At 34.2% G+C, this 13,671-nt stretch overlaps 1 protein-coding gene across 1 annotated transcript in view; it reads right to left on the bottom strand.

The window, feature by feature from the left end:
* Positions 1 to 13,671, bottom strand: part of DIAPH2 (diaphanous related formin 2) — an 880,788-nt gene that overhangs the window by 623,997 nt on the left and 243,120 nt on the right. The window contains exons 17-20 of the mRNA XM_058441333.1: positions 13,007 to 13,123; positions 10,696 to 10,814; positions 7,240 to 7,304; positions 3,769 to 3,873 (exon numbers count right to left, since the gene is read on the bottom strand). Coding sequence (XP_058297316.1) covers positions 3,769 to 3,873; positions 7,240 to 7,304; positions 10,696 to 10,814; positions 13,007 to 13,123 — 406 coding nt within the window. The remainder of the gene's footprint in view (positions 1 to 3,768; positions 3,874 to 7,239; positions 7,305 to 10,695; positions 10,815 to 13,006; positions 13,124 to 13,671) is intronic.

Genomic DNA, 13,671 nt, shown 5'->3' with positions numbered 1-13,671 from the left:
TTTATTTTATTTTATTTATTTTATTTTATTTTATTTTATTTATTTTATTTTATTTTTTTATTTTATTTTATTTTATTTTATTTTATTTTTGAGACAGAGTTTTGCTCTTGTTGCCCAGGCTGGAGTGCAGTGGCACAATCTCAGCTCACTGCAACCTCTGCTTTCCGGTTTCAAGCTATTCTCCTGCCCCAGCCTCCCGAGTACCTGGGACTACAGGCACCTGCCACCAGGCCCGGCTAATTTTTTGTATTTTTAGTAGAGACGGGGATTCACCATGTTGGCCAGGCTGGTCTAGAACTCCTGACCTCGTGATCTGCCCGCCTCGGCCTCCCAAAGTGCTGGGATTACAGGCGTGAGCCATCGTGCACAGCTATAAATATCTTTAGAAAGTAAACTGAAGCAAATTTTTGGAACAACCAGTTGAAAGGACTGACCTATTTACAAAAATATTAAAACTAACACTCATAGGTAGACAAGATCACAGAAAGGTTACCCATAATATTCACTCACACTAGTTTTTTTCACATAGATGAATGTTAATGTATGTATATACATACATACAACTAAAGTGTTTCTATACTTAGCAAATAACCATCCTCTCCTGGAATGCAATTTTCTCTCTGAGGTTAGAAAGACAAGATTAAAATATGTAAAATTATTTTAATTTTACTTTTAAAGCAGCAAAACTATAGAAAACAGTCTGATTTTATAGTCTTGACTGAGATAAAAGTAATTGTGGCAAAATTAAAGGTTCAGAAAATTAGTAATTTATTCTACAAATTTTGTGTATGACACGATATTTTTCATACTTTGAAAGGCAAAATGTGTGTCCCATTTTTTAATTAATGGACAATATAATTCAAAGTAATATACGTTTGTAAACATCATTCAATTTTTCACTGCTATTAGATCATATTTATTTTGGGAATTTTATACAACCACAAAATGCTATTATTTAAATAAAATTTTACTTGTTAAATATATATTTTACAAATTTAATAAGGAATCTCAAATATTTATATTAAATGCTGCCAGCCTTTAAAAATCAAATCATATCAGCCTTTCCTTTTCCTCCCATGAACAATTAGGAGTTGAATAATTAAATTAGGCAACCACATCATATTGTAAATTGAATATGGTAAATGAATAATTTAGTATTTGACATTATTTTGGGCACACTAGAAAGTATACAGCCCTCTGCCCGCACCTGTAATCCCAGCTACTCCTCAGGAGGCTAAGGTAGGAGGAATGCTTGAGGCCAGGAGTTGAGAGTGCTTCGTGATTCTGCACTTTTTACAATTAATTTAACCATAAGTAAGCAACTACTCACTGTGTGGTAAAGGCCTGTGCTAGGCACAGTGAGCCCTCAATAAGAAATACACTGTCCTCAAGGTGTCTATGCTCTAGCAGAAGAAATAGAGCAGGCACACAAATATCCCATGAGTGATCTACAAAAGTGATATGAAAGTTCAGAGAAATTCGCTAACGGAGTTTTTTGTGAAGCTTTCCAGAGGATGTCTTAATGATCTTCTCCTTAAAGGATATGTTTCACATACACAGATGAGCAAAGGAGGGAATTTCTTACAGAGAATCATATATGCCAACATTTCTCAACTAAGCTCTATGAAAACACTATTTCCAGGAGATGTTGAAGGGTGCTCTGAGATAAAGGGTGCCGTGGTCAAATGAGTATGGGAAATCTATATGAAAAAGAGGTAGGCAGGTTTCTTCAATGTAAAATACCTGGGACCTTTAATATGCTAATATTATGAATCTCCAAGATAAGAATTTCATGTGTACTCAATTTATTGGACTATGGAATGCTTTCGTCATGAACAACCTATTGGCATTTCTGCAACTAATCTCTGGGAAATGCTGGCAGAAGGGTTAAGTATGGAGACAGTAATTTCCAAATGTGAAGGGAGGAAAGGTGACTTAGCTGCAACAGAGGCTGTAGTTAGGGGAGCAGTCAGAGTCTAGGCTGCACAGGGGAGATAAAGGAGGAAAAACCCATGCCAGAGGGTCTTAACATTCCTGGTAAGGAGATTTTATTTAATCCTGACTGCAACAGGCAACAAGTGAACATATTAAAGCCTGGAGTGACAATAATCAGGGAATTGTTTCAGGAAGATTAATTTGCCACTGACATAAAGGATGAATTTGACGAGGGAGAAAAGTTAGGCAACAATTGTATAGTCCAGGCAAGACATCATAAGAGAGGGAACCTGGAGATTTCCGGGGTTTGATGCAAAAAGGTGTAGTATGAGTGGAGTTGAAGAAAGAACAGACATAAAACTGACTAGCTTAATTTGTCAGTGGGTGGGGCAGGGAAAAGGGAAAGAAAACTCCAGCCTCACCATCTTTAAAATTGGTAGTAAAATTTAAACAGGAATGGACAACAAACTGGTTTGAGGAAAGAGAGAAAACCACAAAACTGGGTTTGATTTCAACATGCAACAGGACCATCCTATGGGGCTAGCTAATCAAGAGCCGGAACTAGAAGACAAACTCAAGAGACTTGACCCCTACTAAAAAGGGATATGTGAATGTATGATACTGAATGGAATAGTACAGCAAAAATATACACAAAAAAGAAAAGAGCAGAGGACAGAATATTGTGGAAGGTCACCATTTGAGGATGAAAAAATAAGGAGAAACTAAGTTCTCAAACATGTAGAAAAAGAAGTCCAAGAAAAAGAGAGGGAGGGAAACACAGAGAAAGAGATTAATTTATTAAAAAGAAATGACCAAATATTAGAGATAAGTAATACAGGCTAAGGGTAGGAAAAGGCCCACGGATTGGGTATTTTGGAGTTTGTTGGTGACTTTTCAAGTAATCTTTCACTAGACTGGTGGAAACAGACCTAGTCAATCAACAAATATCTACTGAGCACCCACTATGTTAAGACATCATCTTCAGCTTTTTTTTTTTTTTTTTTTTTTGAGACAGAGTCTCGTTCTGTCACCCAGGCTGGAGTGCAGTGGCATGATCTTGGCTCACTGCAAACTCCGCCTCCTGGGTTCACACCATTCTCCTGCCTCAGCCTCCCGAGCAGCTGGGACTACAGGAGCCCACCACCACTCCCGGCTAATTTTTTTTCTTTTTTTTTTTTTTTTTTTGTATTTTTAGTAGAGGTGGGATTTCACAATGTTAGTCAGGATGGCCTTGATCTCCTGACCTCGTGATCTGCCCACCTCAGACTCCCAAAGTGCTGGGATTATAGGCATGAGCCACCATACCCGGCCCATCTTCAATTTCTTAATATTAATTTAAGAATAAAGTATACTGAGGAGAATACATAATCAGTTTGAAAGTTTAGACACCCTAATTGAAATTTTAAGTACATATGGGAGCTTTTCACCATAGGAAATGTAGGTGGAAATTTACTTGAGATTCAAAGAGATCTCAAGAAGCTTTTGAGATAATTACAATTAATGACTATTTCTACATTCTTTTTGAAAGAAAATAGCATGTACCCAATTTTTCATATCATCATGAAAATTTCATCTCAAAAACACTTTTGCTTGTGTAATATATTCTGTTAAAAATATTCAGGGCCATTTGAGCAACTAATGCTTTATTTTTTTTCCCAAGCATTAAAATGATTTATTGTCCTGGAATATAAAATCTGTACAGTTATTTCAACGAAAATGTAAAACTGCCAAAAAGTCTGCTTCTGGTCACATTTTTCCTTCTATATAACAAGATAATTTTCTACCATCGAACTCACTGTGACATGACACAAAGTCTATATCTTCTTTCGTTACCTGGGTTCGAAGTTGCTGGATTTCTGCTTCAAGTTCTTTGATTTTCTCATCTCTTTTTTGAAGCTCTGCTTGAGCTTCCTGTCGAGCTGTGAATTCTTCGTCAAACTGCAATGATCACCATCAATGTACAGTTAATAATATAGTTTTGAGAAAGCTTTAAAGAACATTATGTATTAAACAAGTGGAGTGGTTTTTACTTAGTTGAATTCCCAGATCACTCAGAAAAATCACAGCTTGTAATTATTTTCATAACAATTAAGTATCCAAGTGGAGGTGGGGTATTGCTTGTGGTGGTAGTAAAGAAGAAATATGCCCCCTATCCAAGGTAAGAAAACACATTTTCACTTTTGAAAAAAAATACAAAGACAAAAAGGTAGACTGAAAAGTCTCTCTTCACACGTAACGGACATTTTTATTGTTTTGTTATTGAAAATTCAATTTTAGAATTAATAATTTTAAAAATATTTCATCCCATACCTTTTGAGACAGAGTTTCACTCTTGTTGCCCAGGCTGGAGTGCAGTGGCATGATCTCGGCTCACTGCAACCTCCACCTCCTGGGTTCAAGCAATTCTCCTGCCTCAGCCTCCCAAGTAGCTAGGATTACAGGTGCGCACCACCACACCTGGCTAATTTTTGTATTTTTAGTAGAGATGGGTTTCACCATGTTGGCCAGGCTGATCTTGAACTCCTGACCTCTGGAGATCCACCTGCCTCGGCCTCCTAAAGTGCTGAGATTACAGGCATGAGCCACCACGCGCGGCCTCATCCCATACTTTTAAGTTTAATGAATTAGAAAATGAAATCTAAAAATAAACCATCAAGCAGTTTCAACTCCTTGACTGTATTTAATCTTGAAAAGAAATTGCACTTTTAGAATGCTCAAATGTATGTATATTAATACAAATTGGAATTGTTTCTATTACAATCTTAGTTGTCTAGAATCCATAAAGCAGTACTTCACAAACTCTGACAGTAGAATGCCCTAATAGCAGTCTCATTCAGATGGTTAACCAAAACATTTGTATAGCATGTTATGAGAGGAAAAACTGGAGGTTAAAATATGGGGTGCTAAGCCAAAGACTCTCAATGGTTAATATTTATTCACTGTATCCTGCCTTAGCCCTTACTCAGACAGGGCTCTAAGCAGGCACAAACCTGCCTGCATATTTCCAGTGAATACTGCCTGGGTCTGGCTATAGAACATTTTATTTGCCCTTTATTGTCAATGTTGTTTCAAGTCAATTTAGAAGTCTATACATTATTCTAACAATGTTATTTCTATTTGTAAAAGTGATACATCTTACTGCCCAAAACCATCTTAAGAGTTTGTGGAACAATACAAAAGTATGTTCACTGTTAACAAATATTCATCCTCATAGTAGCTTTGACCTTTGGAAATTATAAAATGCCATTCTGATCTAGGTCTGAAGAGTGGATGAGCAAACTGGATAATAATACTATTTGGGTCGAACCTGAAATGATTTTATTCATCTCTCCTTGAATCCCCGGAAAATGTCTCACAGATCCTGGCCCAAATATTCTCTAATTCCTTTAAATTTCAAACCTACCCCAAATCCTTGGAGTGAAGGATCCATATATCCTTCAGTCAATGACCTTGTTTTCCTACTTCATTAAGAAGATGGATGTCCTCCAATGTGAGCTTGTTTGCCTTTACTACTATCCGTGTTAAGATTTATCTCAATCTGTACTCCCATCCCCACTCCTAAAGTTAGCTTCTCCTATGTGCTTCTAAATCGTGGCACCTACACAAACACACTATACACATTTTTTCCTCTAAAAATGGTTTATTAGTATGTTGGAGGAGAGGCACACACTGTTTCTGCTTTTAATTTAAAATTACCTTAATCTGCAAACACAGCAAATGGGGATCACAGAAGCCTGAAATATGTGAGCTGGAAGAGGTCTTCTTATAAGTCCACTAATTTTATTATTTCCTTTTAATGATGAAGAAACTAAGATCTAAAGAGAGTAAGTGGCTTACCCAAAGTCACAGCTAATTAGTGGAAAAGCTGAGATCAGATCTCACAACTACTGCCTCTCATTCTACTACTTGTTAAAAAATGACTTTATACTGCCTCTTAAAATGACCCAGAACAAGGAGATGCATGTAGCTAACCACTGGGAGACCATACATGTTTTCATTCTAAATGTTGGTGATGACACTAAAGCATCAAACATTGAAATTTCTTTTCTATTACTTTAGGACTCCTTTTTCCATAATATATATGCTCACAAAAAAACTTTACCAGACAGATAATCACAATTTGCTCCAGTCTTGTAGTGTCTAATCACAGTGCCAGCCAAAGCTTAAGGAGATTCTAAGGTTTTTCAAAGGGAATTTTAAATGTGCTACTTAAAACAAGGACATTAGAAATATAAAGGTCTATTAATCAAAAAGCATGCATTTTCTTTCACCAATAAAAATGACAGCTCCACACAAACATTTTATACTCAAGCTCTTAAAATCTATTCTAGTAACTGAAAGAGCAAAGACATTTCTTCAGATGCCCTGAAGTAACTTCTTCAGTAATACTCTATAATTTCTAGAGTGATAGCAAAAGTGATTATCTAATCTCCAAGGTAAGTCATAACTTTGAAGAGACAGCAATATGTAAGCACATTATCTTGCTGTCAGAAGGCTGAAAACTGGAGAGCTTTTAGACGTGTGCTTCAATCCTTCTGCCTGCACGAAACAGAACAGAAATACTATACTAATGCTTAATAGGCTCTAGAACAAAAAAAAAGAGAAACTTGTGGTAGAAGCTAATAAAATTATAGCTATGCTTCCATGAAACAAGGAAAAGACAAGCTTAGATCTGAATACAATTCAGATATTCATAAAGCTGGCATTTACTCAAAGGCATTTAATACATTAACACAGAAAGAAAAGGGATCCTCAAATTCTACCAGGCCTACATGAAGTAGCAGCATCACTTACAAAATGATAATTATGAAATTCAAAGAAGCTAAGTCTAAACAGAGAGAGAAAGAGAGTGAGAAAGAGAGAAAACACTGCAACATGTTGTTGCTATCAATAATAGCACTGACATAAAAGACCACAACAGAAAAGACTAGCTAAACATCTCACAGTTCTCCAAAGAGCTACCTATTGCAAGTGACAGCTGCAGGAAAGCAAAGGGAGAATTTATTTTGGTTAATTGCTTCCAACTATACCCTTTCAGCAATGTAATTTTATTTCATGTATCACTTTAGTATGATGTGGCTAGTGTTTTTCTTCCATAATGGATTAAACATGATGATGAGGGAACAATAGCAACCTTATCTTCTAAGGAAATAAATCAATATTCCATGGCTATGTTTGAATCCAAAAATATAAAGTACTACAGAAATGAAACATTTAGAAGGCCTCACATTAATAAAGAAGGTAGAGTATTACTGTGATTAAATTATTAACCTAACGATTATGGCTAATATTTTATAAGCTTACCTTCTTTGAAAACTCTGCGGCTTTTTGTTCACTTTCTTCAACTTTCGCCTTGTTCACACAAGAATCTATTAAGATTAAACAAAAGTGATTCGAAATTATGGCATGAGATCACTACACAAAAGATGTCTTCTAGCCTATAACTCTGCAGTGCAGACTATCATTTTTATGTCAATTGTTACTAAATGGAAATTGACCTATACTATACAGAAAACATAAAAATCATATATTCTTTCTTTAGCATACAAACTGAATTCAATGATAGCATTGTGGAGGCACAAAACCAAGCATCCAAAAATATATTTCATTAAATTATTTTTAAGGGTATTCAATTATTTTTCAACTACAAAACACTTCAAAACCCTATAGTTTATTACGGGTGGAGAGGTGGCAAAGACTCCATGTTTAACCTTAATAATAAGATATGAATAGTCTTAGCAAGATTCAAAACTGTCCTACAAAAAAGCTAGAGAGAGACAGAATAACATTAGATAATTCAGGATTCTTCATGAAAAGATTTTTACTTAACTTCTGATCTGGGGCAAAATGTATCATGTACATAAGGAAACAAACTTCAAACTTCTCAGGTCAAATCAAACACTTCAGAATATAAATAACTGAAGAACAACTTTTGGGCAATACTGTATCTCTCATTATTTCATGTATATATAAACTCTATTCTGTATCTAGCCATTCCACACTTATTTATCAAAAAGAAATAAAAACATATACCAGTACCCAGAATTTATGTGAATATTCACAGCAGTTTTATTTATAGTAATCCCAAACTCAAAAGAACCTAAATGGCCATCAACAAGTGTATACATAAACAAACTGTGGTATATCCATATACTGGAACACTACTCAGCAATATAAAGGAATGAACTATTGATACATGCAATACAACAACATGAATGAATCTCAAAATAATTATGCTGAAGGCAAGAAGACAGGCAAAAAGCATATATGCTGTATGTTTCTATTTTTATAAAATTTTTAAAAATGCAACTAATGAGACAGACTATAAAATGTAACTAGTAAGAGATCAGTAATATCCCAGGATGAAAAGATGTGGTAGACATGGAAAGAAAGAACTAAAAGGACAATGAAGAAACTTTAGGGGGTAACAGGATTATTATCTTGACTTTGATGATGGTTTTAAGTGTCTATATTAATAGCAAAATTTATCAAATTGTATACCTTAAATATGGGTAGTTTTTCTTACATCAAATGTACCTCAATAAAGCTGGTTTGTTTGTTTGTTTTTTTAAAGCAACTGAGGAGGAAAGTAGGAAATGATGAAGTCAAAGAACAGCCGTATCTAAGCTGTCCTAGCCATGGTTGGTAATGATTTAGAATTTAAATTTCAATGGAAAGGCATCAGAGAGTTTCAGGCAGAGATCTGATACAATCTGATTTATGAAACATATCAGACTTAAAGAATTGTGAAATTACAAGAGACTAATCTCTTCAGGTCCAAGTCATCTTGAAATACAGATCCATGGGTTTCCTAGAAGTTCTTGAAGCACCTGATAATTTTTTGTGTACATCAACATATGTGTGTTCTAATCAAAGTTCCAAGTATTTGTCAACTTCTCACAAAGGATTTTGACCATCAAATATTAAGAGCCACTCATATATGTGACTTACTCAATTTTAAAGTTGAGGAACTAAAACCTAGAGAAGTTAAATGATTTGTTCACAGTCGCAGAGATGACATGTGGATAACATCACAATGGGTTTATGATGCTGACTATCCTCTCTCACCTGATCCCTTCATCTCTCCTCACCCAACACTTTTGATTAATGGTAAAGAATCATAAGTATCTGGTACACAGTACACAAAACAAACATCTGTTGAATACTGAATACTACTTGACTAAATTATTATTTTTTATAGGTATTCAATTATTTTTCAACTATAAAATACTTCAAAAAACTATAGTTTATTATGTGAGAGGTGACGATGACTCCATGTTTAAGATTAATAAGATCAAAATCAACAGTAGTGTATGTGTCCTAACTATGGTCTATAATGGATTGTAAGCTAATACACATATTTGAAAATAGTCCCTTATGACTCCCTCAACAAAATGCAAAATAAACTTGTTTTTCAAACTCATTGAAAAATATGCAGTGAGGCTAGAATTCATATTCACTGCTGGGTAAATTGGCACAAGCTTTCTGAAAAGCATTTGGCTTTTTGAAAGTTCATACCCTCACTTACAAAAATCAATCATAAGGAAATAATGAGAAAAAGCCAAACATTTATATACAAGAATGTTGACAGCACATTCATTTATAACTGTGAAAATCTAAAAACAATTGTGAATGCACAAAAAGGAAGGACTGGTTACAATGATTACGGTATTTCACAAAATGGAATATTATACAGACATTAAAAGTCACATTTTGAAGGTTAATGTGGAAAAACTCTCATAATATAAAGCTCCAAAAAAATCAGCATACAGAGAGATAGATAGATAGGAAGAGATATAAGGAAATGTACCAAGCTGAAAAGGGGGCGATCACGAATATGATTGGTGGTTTGTCACTTATGTAAGTCTCTAGATTGCCTGAAATAAGTATGCATTACATTTAAAACAGAAATAATACATAAATAATAAGTTATCCATCTTTGAATGTTACTGAATATCTGCCTTGTGCTATGGAGTCAAAAATAATATGTAATTGGCATACAATAGTTGTTTTCTTTCTTTAAATATAAGACAAATGAGTTCATGCTTGAATCTTAACAATAGTGATTCCAATTAAGTATAAATAAGACTGCTTAGCCATAAGGCTAGATAGCATAGCACATTTCACAAGCGAAGGTTCAAATCATCCTTCAGAGGTTGTTCTGAAAAGTAATGCTAACTACCAGTCTAGGATGATATAAGGTCATTTCCTCAGCAATCTAAGGAGATGAACATGATCACCTCAAATTCTTTCTAACTCTAAGATCTATGAAAATATAAATTGATCCATTTGATAGCCTTAGAAGGTCTCAAGTTATTGAAATGAGCCTGTATTTCTTTTCTAAAACTTAGGCATTAATAACATAACTATAATGAGACCCCATTGTATACATGATTTCTACAAGACCACTAAGGTACCAGTATAAAATGAAAAGATTTCAGAGTCATGTTTCTCTAAACAGTAATGCATTCATCTATAATAATATAATGGGTTTTTGTGGGACACTAAGCTTAAACTACCTCCAGGAGTGTTGGAACTTATTAAATAGGTTAATATTTCTAATCACACAGGCAGAACTCTCATGATCATTATAATTAACAATTACAGCAATTGAGTGCCCACAGACACAATGATTTACCAGATATGAATAGAAGTTCAGTAAGAACTGAAGCTTCTTACTGAACTTCTTCACTTAAAAAGTGCTTATAATACCAAAGGCATAAAACACAATCAGAGGACAATGAGGATTATGATACATACCTATCAGATGAGTGAAATCGATGTCTAATCTTTGCCTATACTTGAAGTCTGGATCCATACCACTGCAGTGTAGCACTATCTGTGAAACACATTCCTCAATTATTTTATAATATTGTGGCCTGAAAAGGAGAGAAAGTATTCATGAATGCCTTTCTATCCAGGCAAATCAATGTGCTTCAGAAGACATTCAACATATTAGAAGAACTAGGTCTTTTTCTGGAGTTGTTTTTAAAAAACCTGCCTAAGCTTAAGGATGGTCTGGGTGTTACAGTACCAAACCCATTGTGATGTAATCAACTACATCTAGTGACTTCATAATCTAGTTTGCAGGGATTCATGCTTGTGTTCAAAGATACTTATCAACCTTTTCTATTTACTTATGCTACTGTTTCTAAAGTTAATAAAAACAAATGAGCCATTAGTCCTACATTCATGGATACAGAAATGGTTCTATGAATCCACAGGTTCTCAATTTCAATAAGGGATGAGTTTCTTCACATTACGTGGCAAGCAATGTCTTGAATTTACTACAGCACTTTTAGTCAAGATAGCTATAACAGCTTACAAAACTGGTCAGAGCCACTTATATTACAAGACTATCCCAGGATCTATTTATGCAACACATTTTAAAAGACCCATTTTATAAAAGCATACACACTTAATATGCATGGCTATTGCTTCAATTTGTTTAAAGTGTCAGAGGTTTTAAAACATATCCTAATTCTGTAATCTATCAAGGTAATTCTGGCCTTAAAAATGACCACTCACATACTGCAAAATTTTTTAAAAGGCACTTTTGCATTAAAATTTGGGTAAGATTTAGTATTTGTCAGAGGATAATAAATTCAACAGAGAAAAATCAGTAGTAAGAAGTACGACTATAGACAAATTATGATATAAACTTCCCTAAATACAGTGTGCTGATAACTAGCCAATCTACTAAAAGTTTGTAAATGAAGCCAAATAGACTCTAATTGCTCTTCTATGTCTTTAGTAATGGGTCTGGTCCCAAGAATAAGAATAAATAGTAATACATATTACAAATCTGGGTTTTTTCAAGTCATCTTCAGGTCTAGAGTAAATAATACTGGATTATAACCTCAGTCTAGTCAATGGTTAAATAAGGAAAACACAGCTGGGGCCAGGTTAATCATCCCTAAGTGAAATAAAATGCTTGTCACACTTCTGCCTCACATGGATGTTCTTAGGATGAAAAACATGCCATATAAGGATAACTTCTTATTTATTCATAGTTGCTGAGAAATGGATACTTTCACATAAATGATGTTCCCCAGGTAACTGAGTACCTTTGGGCATAGTACTCCTTTTAAATTTGTTAGAACTTAATTAAAAATACAACAATAATTTTTAATGTATTACCAGCCTTGCTGCTTAAAAAACAGCACAAAACTTAATATTTTAAACATTTTCTATCTCTCTGTAATGTCATGATGCCCATCAAATTACTGTACTGGTCTGAACTATAATAGTTCTCTATGCTGCTTTACAGTTGTAACTTTTGTTGAGACTGTGCTGACCTCATGGCAGCTTTCCTTTTCCCTTTAATCAAGCAGGTTTTGAGAAATCAAAGAACCTAGGTTGTCAGAATTTCACGCAAATTAGAATATGAAGAACAACTAAGAGTCTCTTGAACAGTTAAATACAATATCGTGGTTACAAACCTATGGATAATTTCAGTCACTCAGAAGCCTTTTCATAACTTTGCGGTTTTCCGATATATTCCCAGTTAACTAGATTCTAAAACTTTTAACTTTAGTGATTATCATACTCATTTATTTTGAAGGATGATATTACTAGACATAAAATTGAAATATTGGTACTATTATTTTCTTAGATGTTAAGATCACATTTATTAGTAGATAAATACTGTAAAAAGAGAAATAACAGTAAAACCTTACTTAATATGCACAAGATAAAACCTTTAAAGTTCTACCCCAGAATCTTCAGTGCTTTTTCTGTGATATCACCATCTAGCAAAGAAAATTCATTGCAGGGCCAGTGCAATCTGTTGGGTTCATTGCTATCAAAGTCCTATCACTGGAGTACCCCATTTTTAAAAGTGCATCTCTCTCTTCTGGCCAAATTTTAAAAATGAACACCTTTTAAAAAATGTTACCTAAAGAGTCAAACTCTTATACCCTCTGTGTGTGTGTGTGTGTGTGTGTGTGTGTGTGTGTGTGTATGTGTGTGTGTATATATGCATATATTGCTTAGGCCCCACTACATTGCTCATTTTCCTTTAATATCCAATTCAAATTATAAATATAGTACTCTCAGAACTACCTCTTACCTGATATAATAATCATTTCTAATGAGCAAAAAATGTTGTAGAATAGATAAGAAGTAATTTTCAGCAGCAGTGTCCTTCAGCATATTATACAGAAGATGGTAGACTTCATTCATATCAGTAGAAAGTAAAGGAAAAATATTAAAGATCCTTATTGGAAGTCTCATTCATAACAAAGGAGTTTAACTTTGTAAAACATTGACTTATAATCTTGCTTCCATTACTGTTTTTAAACCTTCAACTCTATGATCTAGTATTTAAACATCTGCATAAAGTAATGACTCTATGGAATCATTTTGGTCTTTTAACTAGAGAGACAGACCACAAGAGCATGTCCAAGACCATTTGACTGTCAAAATCTTAAATGATCCGTTATACATATTTTAAAGTCCAGATTATAGCTGATACCATTGCAACAGCAATGCCATCAGTGAAAATGGTTTCCTTTTGATCTCCCTGTAGTTGTGATAGAGGACCTATATTATTCATGCAAATCACTACTACTCTATTTTCACTGCCACATAAGATAGAAGGCAAATGAGCATGCTGCAAACTGCTAAGAGGCCACAAAATCAGTCTTATTTTATCCAGATGAAATAGTTACTAAATCTGAAATTATTATTGTTTGCATTCATTTGTATTTCAATATTTGATAAAAAAAATGAAAA

Source organism: Hylobates moloch, unplaced genomic scaffold (assembly GCF_009828535.3).
Source record: "Hylobates moloch isolate HMO894 unplaced genomic scaffold, HMol_V3 SCAFFOLD_7, whole genome shotgun sequence".
NCBI classification, from domain to species: domain Eukaryota; kingdom Metazoa; phylum Chordata; class Mammalia; order Primates; family Hylobatidae; genus Hylobates; species Hylobates moloch.
This window is presented reverse-complemented; position numbering and strand designations above follow the sequence as displayed.